Source organism: Macaca mulatta, chromosome 4, assembly GCF_049350105.2.
Source record: "Macaca mulatta isolate MMU2019108-1 chromosome 4, T2T-MMU8v2.0, whole genome shotgun sequence".
Taxonomy (NCBI): Eukaryota; Metazoa; Chordata; class Mammalia; order Primates; family Cercopithecidae; genus Macaca; species Macaca mulatta.
The window spans coordinates 137,959,088-137,979,586 of record NC_133409.1 but is presented as its reverse complement, the minus strand read 5'-3'; the positions used below and the strand labels follow the sequence as shown (position 1 = coordinate 137,979,586).

The 20,499-nt window shown below is 53.7% G+C and overlaps 1 protein-coding gene across 6 annotated transcripts in view; it reads left to right on the top strand.

Annotated features, from left to right (window-relative positions):
• TMEM63B (transmembrane protein 63B) overlaps positions 1–19,947 on the top strand; it is a 29,239-nt gene extending 9,292 nt beyond the window's left edge. For all 6 annotated transcript variants that reach the window (XM_028847509.2, XM_028847511.2, XM_077999838.1 and 3 more), the window contains 20 exons: positions 356–446; positions 2,817–2,854; positions 3,834–3,976; positions 4,075–4,126; positions 4,618–4,726; positions 5,382–5,452; positions 11,267–11,347; positions 11,802–11,925; positions 12,674–12,807; positions 12,935–13,072; positions 13,213–13,366; positions 14,277–14,383; positions 14,635–14,721; positions 14,976–15,041; positions 16,243–16,405; positions 16,991–17,096; positions 18,072–18,239; positions 18,490–18,605; positions 18,779–18,859; positions 19,106–19,947. In XM_028847509.2, the coding sequence (XP_028703342.1) occupies positions 356–446; positions 2,817–2,854; positions 3,834–3,976; positions 4,075–4,126; positions 4,618–4,726; positions 5,382–5,452; positions 11,267–11,347; positions 11,802–11,925; positions 12,674–12,807; positions 12,935–13,072; positions 13,213–13,366; positions 14,277–14,383; positions 14,635–14,721; positions 14,976–15,041; positions 16,243–16,405; positions 16,991–17,096; positions 18,072–18,239; positions 18,490–18,605; positions 18,779–18,859; positions 19,106–19,297 (2,221 nt within the window). In that variant the 3' untranslated portion in view covers positions 19,298–19,947. The remainder of the gene's footprint in view (positions 1–355; positions 447–2,816; positions 2,855–3,833; positions 3,977–4,074; positions 4,127–4,617; positions 4,727–5,381; positions 5,453–11,266; positions 11,348–11,801; positions 11,926–12,673; positions 12,808–12,934; positions 13,073–13,212; positions 13,367–14,276; positions 14,384–14,634; positions 14,722–14,975; positions 15,042–16,242; positions 16,406–16,990; positions 17,097–18,071; positions 18,240–18,489; positions 18,606–18,778; positions 18,860–19,105) is intronic.
• The last annotated feature ends 552 nt before the right edge of the window (positions 19,948–20,499 follow it).

Here is a 20,499-nt window from a genome sequence, read left to right as displayed (position 1 = left end):
ATAATATTGGCTCTGTTGCCTGTCCCCAGCCCCTGCCAGTCAACTCTGGAACTGCAGGGCCCTCTGGTGTTCTCACTTCAGCCTCCTTAGGGAGATGATGAAGATTACCTCCTCCCTCAAGGCCCTACTGCCCAGCATCAGTGCCCACCTCCGCTCCCACCCTGAGTCACCCTGAAAGGAAGAGGCATACTTGAGGGAAGCCGGGTAGAGGGCGGTCATTCCTCTCTGCTTCAGCCTCTGCGCTTCCTGTGCCTTCTGTGCCTTCTATAGCCCTGGAGCTCTGGAGCACTCAGCCCAGCTCCCCGGGGACTCAGACTCAACAGGCTCTCTGATCTCTCATCTCCCTCACCCCCAGTGTGGCTTCAGCTATGCACGGGGACAGTCATGACCGGTATGAGCGTCTCACCTCTGTATCCAGCTCCGTTGACTTTGACCAAAGGGACAATGTGAGTGCCCTCCCCCAAACTTCTTAGTCCCCCACCCCACCCCCAGGGCATATGGGCTGAGAAGTCCCTCACTTTCAGTGATGTGTAGTCAGGGATGCTGGTTTGGCCTCCTCCTCAGCAAGGAAAGTGATTCATCCAGGGAACCACAGGATGACCCCCCCAGGCCCAGAACTCCTGGCTCCTTCCTCTATGTCACAGCCTCCAAACTAGCACAGCCCTAACATTCGTGAATTCCCAACTTTGTTTGCCACAAAGAGTTCTGTGCCCACTTCTGCTGATTAATCCTAAGGCCACCTTTTTTCCGTAGTCATGGCTTTAGAAGTAATAATAAGCCCTTGGCTCACACCTGTAATCCCAGCACTTTGGGAGGCCGAGGCGGGAGGATCACGAGGTCAGAAGATCGAGACCATCCTGGCCAACATGGTGAAACCCCGTCTTTTTTTTTTTTTTTTTTTTTTTTTTTTTGAGACGGAGTCTCACTCTGTCGCCCAGGCTGGAGTGCAGTGGCCGGATCTCAGCTCACTGCAAGCTCCGCCTCCCGGGTTTACGCCATTCTCCTGCCTCAGCCTCCCGAGTAGCTGGGACTACAGGCGCCCGCCACCTCGCCCGGCTAGTTTTTTTGTATTTTTAGTAGAGACGGGGTTTCACCATGTTAGCCAGGATGGTCTCGATCTCCTGACCTTGTGATCCGCCCGTCTCGGCCTCCCAAAGTGCTGGGATTACAGGCTTGAGCCACCGCGCCCGGCCAAAACCCCGTCTTTACTAAAAATACAAAAAATTAGCCAGGCATGGTGGCTGGCGCCTATAATCCTAGCTACTTGGAAGGCTGAGGCAGGAGAATGGCATGAACTCAGGAGGCGGAGCTTGCAGTGAGCTGAGATCACCCCACTGCACTCCAGCCTGGGCGACAGAGCAAGACTCCGTCTCAAAACAAACAAAAGAAATAATAAGCCCTCCAGCCCTGCCTAGCAAAGCCAACAGAATCCCTCATGTTGCTCGGAGGTTGCAGGTGGGTGACCCCTGGCCATGTGGGCCAGTTGACCTGCTTGTGGATTGGAGCTGAGTGGCAGTGGTCCCTTTCAAAAAGGCGTATGGATGGCAGTTCATAACAGACTCCAGACCCCTTTTCATATCAGACCTAACACACAGGTGTTACCTGCCTGGCTCTCCGTCATTAATTCCATGAGGGTGAGGAGCCTAGTCAGAACTCTAATCCTCAGACATGGGGTGGCCCTGGTCAGTCCCTCTTGGGCTGCAAGTCCTAGGGGTGGCAGCTCTTCCAGCAGTCCCAGCAGAAAATGGCCTTCAGCTTCCTGAGTTGGACTCATACTGGTAGGTGGCAAAGTTGTCACACCTACTAGCCAGAGGTATCCAGATGGTCCTCAGACTCAGGTGATGTTGGCAACAGGTAGCATGGTCCTGAATCATGGCTGAAAGGCACCTTTCTACTCCATCCTGTGTTATGTCTGGACTTTCTCCTGGATGGAGTTAGGGGCAGGGTGCCCTCTGCCCAACCCTCCCCTGAATATCCCCACTCTCTGCCTTTACAGGCCTAGAGGCTGGAACAGGGAGGTCTCTTTTTTTTTTTTTTTTTTTTCAATTTTTCCCTGAGATGGAGTCTTGCTCTGTCACCCAGGCTGGAGTGCAGTGGTGTGATCTCGGCTCACTGCAACCTCCACCTCCTGGGTTCAAGCAGTTCTCCAGCCTCAGCCTCCCAAGTAACTGGGATTACAAGTGTGCATCATCACACCCAGCTAATTTTTGTATTTTTAGTAGAGATGGGGTGTCACCATGTTGGCCAGGCTGATCTTGAACTCCTGACCCCAGGCGATCCGCCCACCTTGGCCTCCCAAAGTGCTGGGATTACAGGCGTGAGCCACCACATCTGGCCGGAGGTGGGGAGATATCTTGTAGCTCACAGTGACCCTGGGCTTTTGTCCTTCCAGGGTAGACTAGAGGGTTAATAGCTGGAATTCAGGCAGCAAGGCCCTCCTCTCTGCTTTTGGCAGCCATGTTGCAAACTCTTATTAGCTGGAGGTCTGGAGGCCCTGCTAACCTTAGAACCCCAAGCCCCACCCGTCCCACCCTGGCCTACACAGCCACAGGGTATTTGCAGAAATCTGTAGATCTGGACATGAGGATTCACAGATAACCCTGTTCAGTGTTGGTCTTTTTTCTTTGAGGGCTGAGACCTTCCCTCTCTCCCTTTTTGGGGATAAGCTAGTTCCTAGGATATAAGGATTTTTTTTTTAGCGAGGGGTGTGGAAGCTGTGCCTGGAGGTAATTATGAGAATGGGTGGGACTTGAGGGAGAAGAGAGGTTCGGGTTGGTGGGCTGGGGACTCCCGCTGACAGCCCTCTGTTCCCCCAGGGTTTCTGTTCCTGGCTGACAGCCATCTTCAGGATAAAGTAAGTGGACCATCTTCAAGCTCTAAAGAAAGAGAGAAACTTCAGAACCTGGCATCTCCCTAGAAAATTGAGAAGCCAGCAGCTTTCAGGGCCTTAGCACTCCTTGCCAGCCCAGCACCCTCCTCCCTGCTCTGGAAGGCCAAGCCCTGGGGACCCGAGCCTCTGCTGTCCCCTGGACACTCACTTGACCCCACAATCTCCTCTGTGACCCCCCCTGCCTGGGGGGCCCGCTCTGCCCTCTTCTCTTCCTGCCCTGCCCCACGTAGAGAGAAGGGGTGGAGCCCCTGCCTCAGCCTCTGTGCAGCCAGCGGGTGGGGGCAGCAGTAGGCTGGAAGCAGCCAGCCAGCGGCAGGCAGAGCCTGTGTCCAGCAGGCAGAACTCAGGAGATCCAGCCAGAGTCCAGCAGGCAGGCAGTGAGCACTGAGAAAGGCAGGAAGCCGGGACAGGTCAGCACTGCCGCCACCCACTCCCCTAAGCCTCCTGCATGGGTACCTCACTTCACTACACCAGGCTCAGCCACACCCATGAGGTGCTGCTGCCCCTCCTCCCATCCTTCCTTCACTTCTGCCTCTTTTACCACTCCTCCTCCTGCTGGTCCTCCTTCTTTCTCCTCTTTCTCCCTCCACAGATATTTCTCTTTTTTCTTCCCTTTTCTCTGCATTCCCAATTTTCTTCTTCCCCTTCCTCTCTGCAGTCTCTTTTTTCTTTTACCTCTTTCTTTCCTTCTAGCCCTCTGCCTTCATCCCTCCCCTTCTCCATGCATTTCTCCTTTTTCTCCCTCCCCCTCTCTTCTGCCTTGCTCCCCTCTCCCCTCACAGAAAATAGGGGACCAAGAAGTCCGATTTCAGCCCTGTAGTACTGCCAGATCAGCTGGAGCTAGGGTGGGTTTGGGGTGGGGGTGGGTCAGGGCAGGCAAGTTGCAGCCCCTTTCTTGCCCTGGTCCTAACCTAATTCCTCTGTCCACCCCGTACGGCTGCAGGGATGATGAGATCCGGGACAAATGTGGGGGCGACGCCGTGCACTACCTGTCCTTTCAGCGGCACATCATCGGGCTGCTGGTGGTTGTGGGCGTCCTCTCCGTAGGCATCGTGCTGCCTGTCAACTTCTCAGGGGACCTGCTGGGTCAGTGAGGGCCAGGACGGCTAGGGTGGAGAGAGGATGGGGCTGGAGGGGATGTGCCCTGACCCCACCATCATCCTCTCCCTCTTCTCACCCCCTAGAGAACAATGCCTACAGCTTTGGGAGAACCACCATTGCCAACTTGAAATCAGGGTAAGATGTGAAGCTGGTCGGCCAGGCCAAGGTCTATGACCAGAGTCTGGGCCATGATGTGGGACAGAGAGGAAAGGCAGCTGCATTGATGGGAGCAAAGGCTACAGGGGTGGCTGAGGGTCCCTGAGGGCTTGAGTTGGAGACAGAAGAGGGGGATGCCTGCTGAGGATCCTCCAAGGATGACCAGATACAGAAGAGGAGGGTGAAATCTCAGGAACCAGGGAGGGCCAGCTGGGGCAGTTGGAGACACTGTAACCAGCGGGTAGGGTGTAGAGAGGTGGCCTATCAGGGACATTTTCATTGGAATGGGAGAATCTTGGGGTCTAGGGGATGTGGGATGTGGGCCTGCCTTGTGAGGAGTCAGTGCCAGAAGGCTGGTGGCAGTAGAGGGCCCTGTCTGTATCAAGGGTTTAACACTGACAGGCTGAGGCATCTCATCTGAGTGTGTCCTAGCCCCAGTGGCTCCCATGTATCCTCTCTGCTCCTCCCAGGAACAACCTGCTGTGGCTGCACACCTCCTTCGCCTTCCTGTATCTGCTGCTCACCGTCTACAGCATGCGTAGACACACCTCCAAGATGCGCTACAAGGAGGACGATCTGGTGCGTGGAGCAGAGCCCAGGTCCTGCCCCGCCCCCAGCCTCTTCCCTTCCCTTCCCTGCAGGCCTCTCTTGTCTCAGCCCCAAGAGGTGTCATCTGGGTTTGAATGCTGGCACAGCATCCTGCAAGTTACATAACCTCCCAAGCCACAGTTTTCTCATCTGTGAAATGGGATAACAACAGTACCTCCCCCAAGGTTGTGGGGAATACGCGGAAACAGCCATGCTGTGCCCAGCACTTGGGGAAGTAGCTGTGGCTGACATTAGGATAGTAATATTCGTTCCCCTTCTACATGCACTCACCAAGCCAGAACCAGACACCTACTCCATGCCAACCACTGTACTGGGTCCTCGGGGTCTAAGGAGTTGAAAGTAGTACCCCCTTCATCTGCCTCTATAACCCCTCAAGAGCCTAGGATGGCGTGGCTCTTTTGTTAGGCTCACTGCCTGATTTCTGTTAGAAACACTCCCCTGCTTTCCCTGGGACCTGGCTTATCCATAACCAAGGCCTCCTGTCACCCCATCTGCTCCCCTCTGCTCACCTACTTCTCTACCCCCTCAAAACAAAACCTCCTTCTCTAGTGCCCCCCACCCCCCACATCCTCTGGCTCCGCTGGGGTCAGGCCTCAGAAGGCAAACCCACTCCCCTGTCACCCAGGTGAAGCGGACCCTCTTCATCAATGGAATCTCCAAATATGCAGAGTCAGAAAAGATCAAGAAGCATTTTGAGTGAGTAAGCCACACTTCCCCCTAGCCTCAAGCCCTGCTGCAGAGCCTTCTCTGCCTTTGAACTCCAAGAACATCCTTATACCCTAACCTGGAGCTCTGCCATGGGTGGGATAGAGATTAGATCCAGGAAGAAATGTCCGATTCCAGGGTGGTTTAGCACTTGGGCTGGGTGATAGGCCCCTTTAAAACAGGAAAACGAGGACAAAAACTTGAAGAGTGAGTCACTCAAACCCCCTACCCGCAAAGCTCCTCCTGGCTCAGACTGGGTCTAGGTCGTTGACCCAGGGTCCACTGGAGTACATACCTTCTTTAAAATTAAAAGCAGCATTCTGGAGTTTGTGTGCAGATATGACAGGGAGAAGCTCCTTGGTTTCCAGTGGATTCCAAGGAGTCCAAGAGAATTTGAACTGTGTATTCTCTTGAGACTTTTTCAGCTCTGGAATTATGTCTTGGGGTGGGTAGAGCAGACCTCCAGGACTGTCCGGTGGCCAGAAACTAGAGAAAAGGGAGGTGATGTAATGAGGCAAAGTGGGAACTCACCTGGTCACCCCATGGCTAGGGATGCATCTTGGGGCACAGCTCATAGGGTGGGGAATGAGAGTGAAGGGCCCCTCCATGGGGGTGTGTAGGGACGGTCTCTATACCACAGGATTAGGGCTCTTCTCACATATGCATCTGTTCACTCAGCAAACTTTCTCAAGTGCTGTTAGTCATAAGTTACCGTAGTGGGCTTTGGGACTGTAAAAAATGAATAAGGCCAGGCATGGTAGCTCATGCCTGTAATCCCAGCACTTTGGGAGACCAAGGTGGGCAGATCACTTGAGCCCAGGAGTTGAAGACCAGCCTGGGCAACATAGCAAGGCCCCGTCTCTACCAAAAAAACAAACTTAGCCAGGTGTGGTGGCATGTACCTGTAGTCCCAGCTACTTGGGAGGCTGAGGTGGGAGGATCACTTGAACCCAGGAGGTTGAGGCTGCAGTGAGCCATGTTTGCACCACTGCACTACAGCCTGGGTGACAGAGCAAGACCCTGTTTCAAATGTTTCAAAAAATAAAAAATAGAAGAGGCCAGGCACAGTGGCTCACGCCTGTAATCCCAGCACTTTGGGAGGCCAAGATGGGAGGATTACTTGAGGCCAGGAGTTCAAGACCAGCCTGGTCAGCATAGTGATACCCCGTGTCTTAAAAACAATAATAAAAGATCATTGAGGGCTGGGAGTTTGAGACCAGCCTGACCAATATGGCAAAACCCTGTCTCTACTGAAAATACAAAAATTAGCTGGGCATGGTGGCGTGCACCAGTAGTCCCAGCTACTCGGGAGGCTGAGGCAGAAGAATCGCTTGAACCTGGGAGGCAGAGGTTGCAGTGAGCCGAGATCGTGCCACTGCACTCCAGCCTGGGCGACAGAGCGACACTCTGTCTCAAAAAAAGAAAAACGATTGAGTTCTCAGGGGGTTCATCGTATGGTGATCGGCTTTAGGAGCTAATCCAGGGTCTGATCAGAGATTGCTCTGAGGTCAGTCTGTGGTCAGAATCAGGAGCTGGCCAGTGGTCATGATAAGGGATGTTGGTCTGGATCATGACCCAGACTGAGGTTGAGATTTGGGCTCAGTCTACTGTCAAAATCAGGGTTTAGGCCAGGTGTGGTGGCTCACACCTGTAATCCCCTTGAGAAGATTGCTTGAGCCCGGGAATTCAAGACCAGCCTGGACAACATCTTGAAACCCCATCTCTACAAAAAAATATAAAAATTAGCCAGACATGGTAGCATGCACCAATAGTCCCAACTACTCAGGCAACTGAGGTGGGAGGATGTCTTGAGCCCAAGAGACTGATGCTGTAGTGAACTGTGATTGCGCCACTGTACTGCAGCCTGGGTAATAGGGCAAGACCCTGTCTCAAAAAAGAAAGTAAAGAATCAAGGTTGAATCCGAGGCCCAGATCTGTCAGTTGGCCAGAATCAGAGTTCACTCACTGTCCTGAGTCAGGCCTGTGTGTGATCCAATCAGAGATCGTGTTTGGGCAGGATTGAGAGTGAACATCTATCTGGTCAGGGTCAGATACCAGAGCCTGTGTTAGAAGATTAAGGACTGGTTTGTGATCAACATTAGTAGATGGATACTCTTTCACACTACATGCAATTATTGACAACCTTCTATGTGCCAGGCACAAATAAATTAGAAACAAGCCCAGTCCTTATACAGGCTATAAAACAGCAGTCAAAATTAGATCATTCTTGTCAGTATGAGAGAACTGTTCGGGGTCCTGTCTGAGGTTCAAGCTGTCATCAGCATTACAGGGCACTCTGGTTCAGGATTAAGGACAGTGTGTACTCAGAATTAAGTGACATCCTTTTTTTTTTTTTCTCATACCATCTTTGGTAACAATGAATTAGGTGACATCTTAATATTACCATCCAGTTGGAATCAGTTATCAGTTTGTATTGAAATCTGGTGTTGGGTTTTTTTCTTGTTGTTGTTTTGATACAAATATCTAGTGAGCACCTACCATGTGACTGCATGGGGAGGAGCTGGGGGTATAGCAGTAAACAACAGAAGGCCTGCCCTCATTTGCTTACATTTTGGTGGGGAGGGGTGGACAGGGAACAGATGAACTAGTAATAGAGACTGTGTCAAGAAGGGGTAGGTGCTAAGAAAACCACAGCAGGGAAGTGGGCAGGGTAAGAGGGGTTGGGAAGGGTTGCTATTTCTGATGGGGTGGACAGGGAGGGACTCTGACAGGGTGGCATTTGAACAGAGACCTGAGTGAACCCTACTAGTCAACCGTCTGTTCATTCAGCCCACATTTATTATACATCTACTATGTGCTTCATGCCTGGGAGACAGAGTAGAACCAAACCTGATCCGTGTCCTTGGGAAGCTCAAGATCCTAGTTGTGTTTCAGGGGTGGGTCTATAGTTTCGTTTAGGAGAGGTCAGCCTATAAGCAGGGCTAAGGGAGACTGTAGTCCTAATTGGAGTTTTTTGGATCACTGGGATGAGCATGATGGAGTAGCCATTTCATTGATCTGCTCATTTGCCACATGTGTATTGAACACCTACTATATACAAGCTGTTGGGACAGGGCTGGGTATATGGTGAGTGAGAGACAGCCTTTGAGCTCATTGTCAGGATTAGGCAGGGCTTGTGGTCCAAGTCTATGGTCTGTCTGGATTGAAGGACTGTCTCAGCACAATTAGGGACTATCTTGTGTGCAGATCAAGGGGCCTGTGTGGTTGGATTTAGAGGATTAGAGATTAGTCTAGTGAGAATGAGAGTGGACCCTTCCAAAGGGGAAACCTAAAACGGTTTGAGGAACAATATCAGAGGAAAGATCTTTAGCCTCCTGGGAAGTACGTTTCAAGGACCCTATCCCAGATTTAAGTTTCTAAATTCTCATGGGTTTATGAGGTCTATGTTAATACTTTAGAACAGTAACTCATGCATTCAACACTTGGTGGTCCTTCATTAAAACAAAAAATTTTTTTGAGACCGAGTCTCACTCTGTCTCCCTGGCTGGAGTGCTGCAATATGGGGGTGTGGTCACAGCTCACTGTAGCTTTGACCTCCTGGGCTGTATCAATCCTCCTGCCTCAGACTCCTGAGTAGCTGGGACTACAGGCACTCACCACCACACCTGGCTCAATTTTTTTTTTCTTTTTTTTAGAGATGGGGTCTCACTCTGTTGCCCAGGCTGGTCATGAACTCCTGGCCTCAAGCAGTCCTCCTGTCTCGGCCTCTCACAGTGTTGGGATTACAGGCATGAGCCACTGTGTTCAATTGTAAAAAAATATATAAATTGTAATAAAATATAAAATTTTATATTTTATATATTGTAATAAAATATAAAAATTGTAATAAAATATAAAATTGTAATTTGTAAAATTGTAAAAAAATATAAAATTGTAATAAAATATAAAAAGACTCAGTCTAGATTAAGGATTAGGATCAAAAAACAGTGCGTGATCAGATTTAAAAACGAACTACTGGCCAGGCACGGTGGCTCACACCTGTAATCCCAACACTTTTTGGGGCCGAGGCGGGTGAATCACAAGGTCAGGAATTCAAGACCAGCCTGGCCAAGATGGTGAAACCCCATCTCTACTAAAAACATAAAAATTAGCCAGGCATGGTGGCACATGCCTATAATCCCAGCTACTGAGGAGGCTGAGACGGGAGAATTGCTGGAACCCAGGAGGTGGAGGTTACAGTGAACTGAGATTGCACCACTGCATTCCAGCCTGGGCGACAGAGCAAGACTCCACCTCAAAAAAAAAAAAAATCTATTAGGCTGGGTGCGGTGGCTCATGCCTGTAATCCCAGCACTTTGGGAGGCCAAGGCGGGCCAATCACCTGAGGTCAGGAGTTTGAGACCAGCCTGGCCAACATGGTGAAATCCTATCTCTACTAAAAATACAAAAAAAAAAAAAAGATTAGCTGGGTATAACCTGTAGTCCCAGCTAGTCGGAAGGCTGAAGCACGAGAATCGCTTGAACCCAGGAAGCGAAGGTTGCAGTGAGCCAAGATCACATCACTGCATCTTAGCCTGGGGGACAGAGTGAGACTCTGTCTCAAAAAAAAAAGAAAAAGAAAAAAAAAAAAAAAGAAACTATTCCCACCAGCCATGGTGGCTCACTAGTGTAATGCCAGCACTTTGGGAAGCTGAGGCAGGAGGATCACTTGAACCCTGGAGTTCAAGACCAGCCTGGGCAATACAACGAGACCCCATCTCAAAATATTTCAAACAAACAAACAAACAAATGAACTATTCCTTCACTCAGCAAGCATTCTTCAAGTCCTGCCCAGTACCAGGTACCAGTGAGTCAGTGACAGTTTCTCTCTGGTCAGTCTTAAGTCAAGGTAGGGATGAATCTGGGGTCAAGGTTAGGAGGTCAGTCTTGGGTCTGGGTAACAAGTCTAAGGTCAGTCTTTGGCCAGGGTGGGCTTAAGATTCAGTCTTTGGCCACTGTTAGAGGTCACCCTCACCCTGGTCAGGGGTCAGGATCAATCTCTTGTCTATCTTGGGCCAAAGTTAGAGATCATTTGGTAGACTGGGTTATGGGTTGATTGAGGTCCATCTGTGGTCAAGGCTAAGTGCTGGGCTGTGACCGGGTCTTCTGGGAACAGAGTTAAGGAAGTATATAGCCTATGACTAGATGCAGTTTCTCTCAACCTAAAGGTCACAGCCCTGGACAGGAATCAGATCATAGCCCAGGCTTTCCCAGCTGCATGCAGTGTGTCCCTGCACATCCTGGTTCGTCAGCCCAGCCTGCACTCACACAGTGCTCAGGCCTTCTGCTCCCACTTCCCCACTCAGATAAGCATGAGGAGGAACTGCAAAGCTTTATTCTTGGGGAACTCTCAGTTTTGTAGACTAAGAAAAAGGCAGCTTGAATTGGAGCTGTGGGGTTTTTTTGTCTTTTTTTTTTTTTTTTTTTTTGAGACAGTCTCGCTCTGTCGCCCAGGCTGGAGTGCAGTGGTGTGATCTTGGCTCACTGCAACCTTCGCCTCCCGGGTTCAAGCGATTCTCCTGCCTCAGCCTCCTGAGTAGCTGGGACTACAGGCATGTGCCACCACGCCCGGCTAATTTTTGTATTTTTAGTAGAGACAGGGTTTCACCATGTTGGCCAGGCTGGTTTCAAACTCCTGACCTCAGGTGATCCTCCTGCCTCGGCCCCCCAAAGTGCTGGGACTACAGACGTGAGCCACCACATCCAGCCGGAGATGTGTTTCTTGAAGGTGATGGGGTCTTAGATGAAAGTCAGGGGCAGGTGGGTGGGGTCCCTGCACAAGATGATACATGGACTGTGTTTCAGGGAAGCCTACCCCAACTGCACAGTTCTCGAAGCCCGCCCGTGTTACAACGTGGCTCGCCTCATGTTCCTCGATGCAGAGAGGTAAGGGACTGCGGGCAGGGAAGGGAAACACCAAGGGCCCCCTGCCATTGTGGAGGACATGTTGGCTACCACACAGGCTCCCCTGCTAGATTTTTTCCTAGGGCATTTGATTTTAATCCAACTCTTTGGAAGGCCTGTTAATTCAGCTCTGGAAAGAGCAAGGCCTGGAGGTTAGAGTTTGTTGTGAGGGGAAGGGGGCCCATGGTCGTCACTGCATCTGAGGACATGCCCTTCTTTGGCTACAGTATGAGAAATTTAGGTCAGCCTGCAGGAAGAACTTCTGGCCCTCTGGGGATGGGTGGGGAGACCTTAGGGTGTGGCCACATCTGAAGCATGTATCCTAAACAAATTCAAGAACAAGACAGCTCCTGTCCTTGGGGCGTGAGCTAGATGACCCCCAAGCTGAGCCAACCCCAGCCCCAGATGTAGGTGACCAGACATCTGGGTCCCACAGGAAGAAGGCCGAGCGGGGAAAGCTGTACTTCACAAACCTCCAGAGCAAAGAGAACGTGCCCACCATGATCAACCCCAAGCCCTGCGGCCACCTCTGCTGCTGTGTGGTGCGAGGCTGTGAGCAGGTATGACGCAGGCTGGCTGTTGAGTCTGGGGACGGGTTGGACTGGTCCTGGGAGGCAAGGCTGGGGCCCTGCCCTCAGTGAGTCCCCAACTGTCCCTGGAATCCTTGAAGCCTCAGTTCCCACTGTTGGGTTTGTCTGATGTCCCTACAGCGACCAGGTTTTCAAACCTCAAATTAGAAGATGTCAGCCAAAAGGGCGATGTTGTGCTGTACCCACTGACTCTGGGGACTTGAGCAAGTTGCTTACTGCTCAGTGCCTCAGTTTCCTCATGGGGTTAATGTGCCCACTTTATGAGAGTGTTGTGAGGGTAAAGTGAGTAATACATGTAAAAAAGCTTAGAGCTGCTGGGTGCAGTGGCACATGCCTGTAATCCCAGCACTGTGTGAGGCTGAGGTGGGTGGATCACTCGAGCCAGGAGTTGAGACCAGCCTAGGCAACATGGCAAAACCTGATCTCTACAAAAAATACAAAAATTAGCCAGGCATGGTGCTGCACACATGTAGTCCCAGCTACTCAGGAGGCTGAGGTGGGAGGGTCACTTTAGCCTGGAAGGTTGAGGCTCCAGTGAGCTGAGATCCTACCACTACACTCACGCCTGGGCATCAGAGCGAGACCCTGTTTCAAAAACAAAAATGCTTAGTGGAGCAGTGCCTGGCTTGTAGAAAGCCCCAAGTCAGTGTGGGCTGGATGCCGCAGGCCCCGGCCTGGCTTTCCAACTGGAGGCCCTGGCCCTAACCCTCCCACAAAGGTGGAGGCCATTGAGTACTACACAAAGCTGGAGCAGAAGCTGAAGGAAGACTACAAGCGGGAGAAGGAGAAGGTGAATGAGAAGCCTCTTGGCATGGCCTTTGTCACCTTCCACAATGAGACCATCACCGCCATGTGAGTCCCCAGCTTGGCCCTCGGCCCTGAGCAGCCTGCCAGGGCTCCCTGACCCCTGTGCTCATGGCCTTCTGCCAGCAGTGTGGCCTCCGGGTGGGCCTGTGGTTACCAGTGCCCATCTTTCTAGCATCCTGAAGGACTTCAACGTGTGTAAATGCCAGGGCTGCACCTGCCGCGGGGAGCCACGCCCCTCATCCTGCAGCGAGTCCCTGCACATCTCCAACTGGACCGTGTCCTACGCCCCCGACCCCCAGAACATCTACTGGTGAGCACACAGGTGGCAGGGCAGGCTTTCCAAGGCCTGGGGGGGGCTCAGTAGGTAGGGGGAGGAGAGGGAGTATCTTGGTGTCACTAGGGGCCAATCCTGCCCTTGGTCCCTGGAGTGACTGCCCCCAACCTTTCCAGGGAGCACCTCTCCATCCGAGGCTTCATCTGGTGGCTGCGCTGCCTGGTCATCAATGTTGTCCTCTTCATCCTCCTCTTCTTCCTCACCACTCCAGCCATCATCATCACCACCATGGACAAGTTCAACGTCACCAAGCCTGTGGAGTACCTCAACGTGAGGCCCCATGCCCCTTTCACTTTCCACGCTGGGTCACAAAACACAGATACCAGGCCCTGATCCCTCTTCCCCCAGCCCAGCCCGTTCTGCTTCTTCCAGCCCCCTGCCACCAACGAGCTCCCAAAAACCCCTGTGTGCACTTCCCTTGGGCTCCCTGCCACCTTCCCCCTCAGAGAGGTCACCCTTAGGTTTGCAACACCTGGAGAAACACCCAGGGAAGAGAGAGAGCCTGCATTTAGTCCTGATCTCAGAGAAGTCCCCTTCCCTCATGCCTCAGTCTTTCTAACTGAAAAAATGGAAGGGTTCGACTAGATCAGTGGCTTTTAGACTTCGATTCTGATCTCTTTATCAGCGTGAAACCCAATGTGGAAAAGCAGGGCTGCTCCGATGACAGTAGGGTGGCATGCACAGCCGCCTAGCCTCCCCTCACCCCTCCTGCCGTGCACAGAGCATACCTCTTTAGAACCTCAGAGTTTGAAGAAGGACAGTTTGCAAATCACAAGCAGTGATAATAGCGTAATAGATAAGACCCAGACTGCATGGATTCAAATCCCTACCTCATGGTTTGCTACCTAGGGAAGCTATTGAATATTTTTTGCCTCAGTTTACTCATCTGTCAAATGGGGTAACAGCATTATTGTGAGGATGAAAACATGGAAAGTACATCAACAGTGCTTAGCACATAGTAGGTGTTCAGCAAATGCTGACTCTCAGTATTATTCACCCTGGGGTTATACATATGGCCCTGGCCCCCACCCTCACCCCAGACCTCCAGATGTTCTGGACTTCCAACACGGGCGCCTTGAGAGTTGTAAGGCCCAGGGCCCAGCTGAGGAGGAGGCACATAAGCAAAGCCACCTGGGTCCCCTAGACTGCCCTGCCTGACACACCCTGTGCCCTGCTGCAGAACCCCATCATCACCCAGTTCTTCCCCACCCTGCTGCTGTGGTGCTTCTCGGCCCTGCTTCCCACCATCGTCTACTACTCAGCCTTCTTTGAAGCCCACTGGACACGGTAAGGTGCCTCTACTCACACCACACCTTGCTGTGGCCTGCCCTCAACGACCCGTCCTCACGGGGCAGCACTTTGCCCTTCAGGCTCCTGGCAGTCGCACAGCTGGCAGGGAAGGGGTAGTGCCCAGCACCCTCACCTTGGGAGGCCCACTCTTCCCGGGGGACACTCCTTGGACATTGTCATTGTTGGGGGAGCACGTCTGGGGCCTGGGCTCCCTTGACCTGTACCGTTCCCTGCTCCCCTCCCTCCAGCTCTGGGGAGAACAGGACCACCATGCACAAGTGCTACACTTTCCTCATCTTCATGGTGCTGCTTCTGCCCTCGCTGGGACTGAGCAGGTGAGTTGAGGAGGATGGGAGAGGAGCCAGGGTAGGGGGATTGCAGGACAGGGAGAGGAGAGCAGTTCAGGCTCCCTACCTCCCTTACAAGGCAAGGGGCCCAAGATGGGAAACCTGGCCACCCCCAGGCCTCCTGAGCTACCCACCCCATGTCCAGGAGTCTCCCCAGTGGCTCACAGCGGAGGGACTCCCCCTTCCCTGGTGTTTCTGCACCACTCCAGCCCCCACCCCATCTCTCCTGTGCTTGCCTCCAGCCTGGACCTCTTCTTCCGCTGGCTCTTTGATAAGAAATTCTTGGCGGAGGCAGCTATTCGGTTTGAGTGAGTGACTGGGGCCCCTGGGGAAGGAGACCAGCCGGCAGGGATGGGTATGCTTGAGAGACATTGCCAGTGCCATGGGAGGGTGCAACAAAGCTTCCAACCCCTGGAGGGGGAAGAAGAGAGAGGATCTGGCGGGGTTACCCCAAAGGCACCCACAAGGTGTCTCGGGTGTGTATACATGGTAGAAGTCCCTGGGGTCTGTGTTGGTGTTCACTCTCTGTTAACTGTCTGGATGCTAAGATCACCCTCAAGGTAGATTTGGGGCTTGGGGGTCCACATTCTGGTAGTTTCTGTGGGGGTATCTTGTACCCATATTCTGGGACTAACATTGGGCGTCTCTGAAGTTCCACTTCGGAGGTTTGGGGAGCCAGCTCTATGAGATCTTGGTCATACTTAGGGAGTGACTTGGAGGCTACCAGGGGTATCCCTGAAGGTCTCTAGAGCCCATATTTTTGGGTATCTGTGGAAGGCTGTTGGCCTTATAACTGTGGGGGTGTCTGTGGCAGGGGTGCTAAAGGACTTACACTTCGGGGTGTTTAGCGGTACAAGTTCTGGGAACATCTCTAACATTTCAGGCTTTTATTCAGGGGGTGCCTATGGAGTTCTGTATGGGCATCTTCTCTGGGAATCGTGTGAGGATATATTGGGGGTCATGCATCATGGCTGTGGGCACAGACTCTAGGGATTTTGCTCTAGGCCATCTGTGGTGATCTTTGACTCACACTTGGGGCATCTCAGGCACTGACAAAGGTTCCTGGGCTCCCCCAGAGATGTCGGGGGAAGGGTCTCAAAGCTTGTTTGTGGAGGTATCTGAGGTTCACGTCACACTCGGGGGGTAACTGGAGTTATGGTCATAGTGGGGGAATCTTCTGGGTGTTCCTGGGGCTCAGCCTTTGGGTTGAGGGTCTCACTGGGTTGTCTTTGGGGATCCTGGACAGTTCTCTCCTGAACGATCTGGTAGCCTTAGGTGGTCTTGAGCACTCTCTCCATGGCTCTTTATGAGGCACAAGTTCTTGGAGCTGTCTGTTGCCACTCTGTCTCTGGGGGGAACGGGCACAGGTGCTTGGGGGGCTAAGCTGGGGGTGTCCACATGGAAGAAGCATGTTGGTGGTGGAGGTGTGGGGTGCTGTAGTTCTGGCAGTGGGTGGGCCGCCACCGGGTCACCCCAAGGGTGCAGTGCTGGAGCACCTGGTGCCCGCAGGTGTGTGTTCCTGCCCGACAACGGCGCCTTCTTCGTGAACTACGTCATTGCCTCAGCCTTTATCGGCAACGCCATGGACCTGCTGCGCATCCCAGGCCTGCTCATGTACATGATCCGGCTCTGCCTGGCGCGCTCGGCCGCCGAGAGGCGCAACGTGAAGCGGGTACGGCTGCCTGGGGCAGCAGCGGCCCGCACAGTGCCCCCTGGTGGCCCAACAAGAAACAGCAGCCATCGCGCTAGGGTTGAGGGGCACAGGAGGGCTGAGACTTGGGGAGTCCAGTTGACTCACGGTGGCTCCGGGCCATCCCCTTCCCATATCTGGGGCCTTCGTATTCCACCATGGGTGGACATAGGTAACCCTGAAGGCCCCTGCCAGTTCTGACAGTAGCATTCTATGATGGGAGTTGGGGAGATCTGGGTCCCTAGCACTAGGGTCCCTCTGTCTTAATAAGAGGGCTCTGGGCATCCCACTCCCAAGTCCACCCAACTCTTACCCCCTACCTGCCAGGCCCCGACCCCTTGAAGGCCCCTCTCCATGCCCCATCACTGCAACCGCCGTGAGCCTCCTCTCAGCCATAGCCCCTCTCTCCATCTGCTCTGCCCTACCCAACCCTAGACATTAGGTCCTGTTCCCCATGGCTTCTTTTCTGGCCCCAGAGGTCCTGGCTCCCTTCCCGCTCCCTCCTTCCCTGCCCCTCTGGTCAGTCCCTGCCTCCCTGAGCCATCCTCCTGCCCATCTCCCCCCCAGCATCAGGCCTACGAGTTCCAGTTTGGCGCAGCCTACGCCTGGATGATGTGCGTCTTCACGGTGGTCATGACCTACAGTATCACCTGCCCCATCATCGTGCCCTTCGGTAGGCACCGCCGCGCCGGGACCTGGGCCCTGCTCGGGGGGACCCAGGACCTCACCCTCTCCACTCTAGGAAGGCAGGCCACCCCGAGTGGACAGGGCCCGGCTGGGAGACCGGCCCCTCGGGGCTCCCGCCCGGTCCCTGGCTCAGTCTGGGGCCTGGCCTGTGGGGAGGAGGGGGAGAGCCATCAGCTCAGGCCAGACCCAGCTGGCATGTGGTCCCCAGGGCAAAGTCACCCCAACATGGCCATACTCACCCACACCTGTGCCTTCCCTCAGTGGGATGTGCTTGGACACAGATCACATATGTGCTGACATGTTCACACACATACTCCCACACAGGCATCCATGTGCACACTTGTACACCATCCTGTAAACTCAGGAAAGACCTGGATTCCAGGGTGGGATGAGTCCTTGCCACTCATGGAGATAATCTGCTGTATCTGAACTATGTGACTTGGCCAGGTCTCTCCTCCTTTTTGAAGTTTAGCAGTTTCTCTTTAACCATCACCCCCACTGGTAGCCTCTACTTTCCTCCCCAATAACATCCTAACTCCTTAACCAACCCTCCCTGGTTATTGAAGGCTCCAGGTTCCCAAACTAACTTCCTTGTCCTCATTAGAAACTCCCTATCCCTCAACCTGTAGGGAAATAGAACTTGTCCCTTAATTTATACTTACCTGTTTAGGGACAGGGATAGAGAAAAATGATATGGGTTTTAAGAAGATGCTTGTTGATCCAGATGACTAGATTTCCAGTAGTAGAATTCCCAATGAGGAGTGCAGAATGAAGGGGTTGGAGCGGAGGAAGCTGAAGTTCTGTGATCAGGCTGGGGCATGGGGCACTATCCCGTCCTGGGGCCCGGGCAGGAGGAGGGGGCCAACCCTTCGGCCTTCTCAGGACCAGGACAACCTGTGACAGACACACAAAGGTTCGGCGGCACTGGTTCCGAGGTCAGGGCCCATGTGGCTTCCCTTAGGGCTCATGTACATGCTGCTGAAGCACCTGGTAGACAGGTACAATCTCTACTACGCCTACCTGCCGGCCAAGCTGGACAAGAAGATCCACTCGGGGGCTGTGAACCAGGTGGTAGCCGCGCCCATCCTCTGCCTCTTCTGGCTGCTCTTCTTTTCCACCATGCGCACGGGTGAGGGATCCCTACCCAGGGAACGGGGGCGTGAACAGAGGGGATTCCAGCCAGAGTCCAGGCAGAGCAGGCCATAGGAGAAGCCGCATGGCTGGGGGTGGCGGGCAAGGGGCCTGGGAGAGGCCGGGACCAGGCTGTAGCACCTGGGAGAGTGAGGACTGCATTCAGAGGGTATCAGAAGCTGGGGTGGGGAGGCCCTGGGGGTACCCACAGGAGATAGCAACCCCATTCTTTGCCCCCCCAACACCAGGGTTCCTAGCTCCCACATCTATGTTCACATTCGTGGTCCTGGTCATCACCATCGTCATCTGTCTCTGCCACGTCTGCTTTGGACACTTCAAATACCTCAGTGCCCACAACTACAAGGTGTGGGGCGAGGGTGGCAGGGGGGATGGCTGCGGGCAGGAGCTCAAGGGGATACAGAGGGTCCCAGGGCTGGCAAGGGCTGAGGGCAGTACCAACAGGGCCAAGCGGGCATGGGGCCATGATCAGGGATGAGGACATGCCCCCACTTCCTGACTCATTCTGGGCTCCTCAAGATTGAGCACACGGAGACAGATACTGTGGACCCCAGAAGCAATGGACGGCCCTCCACTGCTGCTGCTGTCCCCAAATCTGCGGTGAGTGCCCTCAAGAGTTGGGAGGGGCCTCTGACAGACTCAGCCTCAAAGCCCAGTGTTCCCTTAGTCCTGCAGAAAGGGGAACCTGTTCCAGACCCCATGGGGGCAGGGAGAGAGCTGGTCTCCCTGGAGGGCTGCCCCCGCCTCCCAGGGCCCTGCCCACTCTGCTGTCCTACAGGCCCTGGTGTTCCCCCCATCCATGAGGGGTAGCTGTTCACCTTGCCCCTATTTCCTCTCCCCCTTCAGAAATACATCGCTCAGGTGCTGCAGGACTCAGAGGTGGACGGGGATGGGGATGGGGCTCCTGGGAGCTCAGGGGATGAGCCCCCATCATCCTCATCCCAAGATGAGGAGTTGCTGATGCCGCCTGACGGCCTCACGGACACAGACTTCCAGTCTTGCGAGGACAGCCTCATAGAGAATGAGATTCACCAGTAAGGGGAGGGAGGGGCCCTGGAGGCCACATCCTGCCCCACCCCACCCCTACTCCCACGGACACTAAAACGCTAATAATTTATTAGATCTAAAGCCCCTTTCTCCCCAGCCCCTGCTTTCATTAAGGTATTTAAACCTGGGGATTTCACCGCTCTCCCCCATGATGGAGGGAGGCAGGGAGCCCCCCAACCTCAGTGAGGAGAGCCCCGAGCCGGCCCCGGGGCAAAGAGGGGTGCAGAGGGAGTTCCCCCAGATCAGCACCCCCCACCCCTCCCCAGCTAGTAGCATGACCAGGAAAGGGTTAATGAGAGCCGAGAGGAGTACCCGGTGCGCCTGGTGCTGGTGGCTGGAGACCTGGGGGACAGGTGGATCTGGGGCTGTCCCCGCCGCCCGCCGCCCCGGTTTTTTCCACCCCACAGTTCCTCCTGGGATCCAGCCCTCCAGGGAAGTGGAGCCTCCAGCCCCTAGGGGATGCATGAGAGGGGAGGGGTGCTGAGTGGGAGGAAGAGTCAGGCTGAGAGCTGGGGTGGCCTGGGGGTGGGGGTGGGCAAGGCTGACACTGGAAAATGGGTTTTTGCACTGTTGTTTTTGTTGTTGTTTTGGGGTTTTTTTTGTTGTTGTTTTTTTCCTTTAAAATAAAAACAAAGAGAAAAGCTCTGAGGCAGGTGTCTGACTTGAGCTGCCCTGGGTACCTGGGCAGGGTCCCCACCCTCCTATCTGGAGGGTATCTGTGTGACCCTAGGCAAGTTGCATCATACCTCTGGACCTCACTTTCCTCATCTATAAAATGGGAATAGCAATGTCATGGCCTCTAGCTGTTTTAAGGATTAAATAAGCAGGAAGTTCTTAGCCCAGTGTTTGGCACATAATAACAAACCAAAATTAATATTCTCATAGATGAGGAGATTGAGTCCAAGAAAGGAGAGGTCCCTGCATGACGCTGGGCAAGGGACTTCTTCAGTGTCTCATTTCTGTGTCAGGGAGAGGAGCGAGTGGGGCCGGGGAGAGAATTCAGGGGTATCTCAGAGGCAGGAAGGGCCCCTGTGCCCAGGTGGCCACCACACCAGCCCTGCCCACTCTGATCCTTCCCTGGAGTCCCTGAGCAACACACATGGGACAGAGATTCAGGGAGAAAAGGTCATGCAAAGCCACAGGGTCCATGCTGGGCCAGGATGAAGGCCCGTCTGAGCACCTCAAAGTAAGCC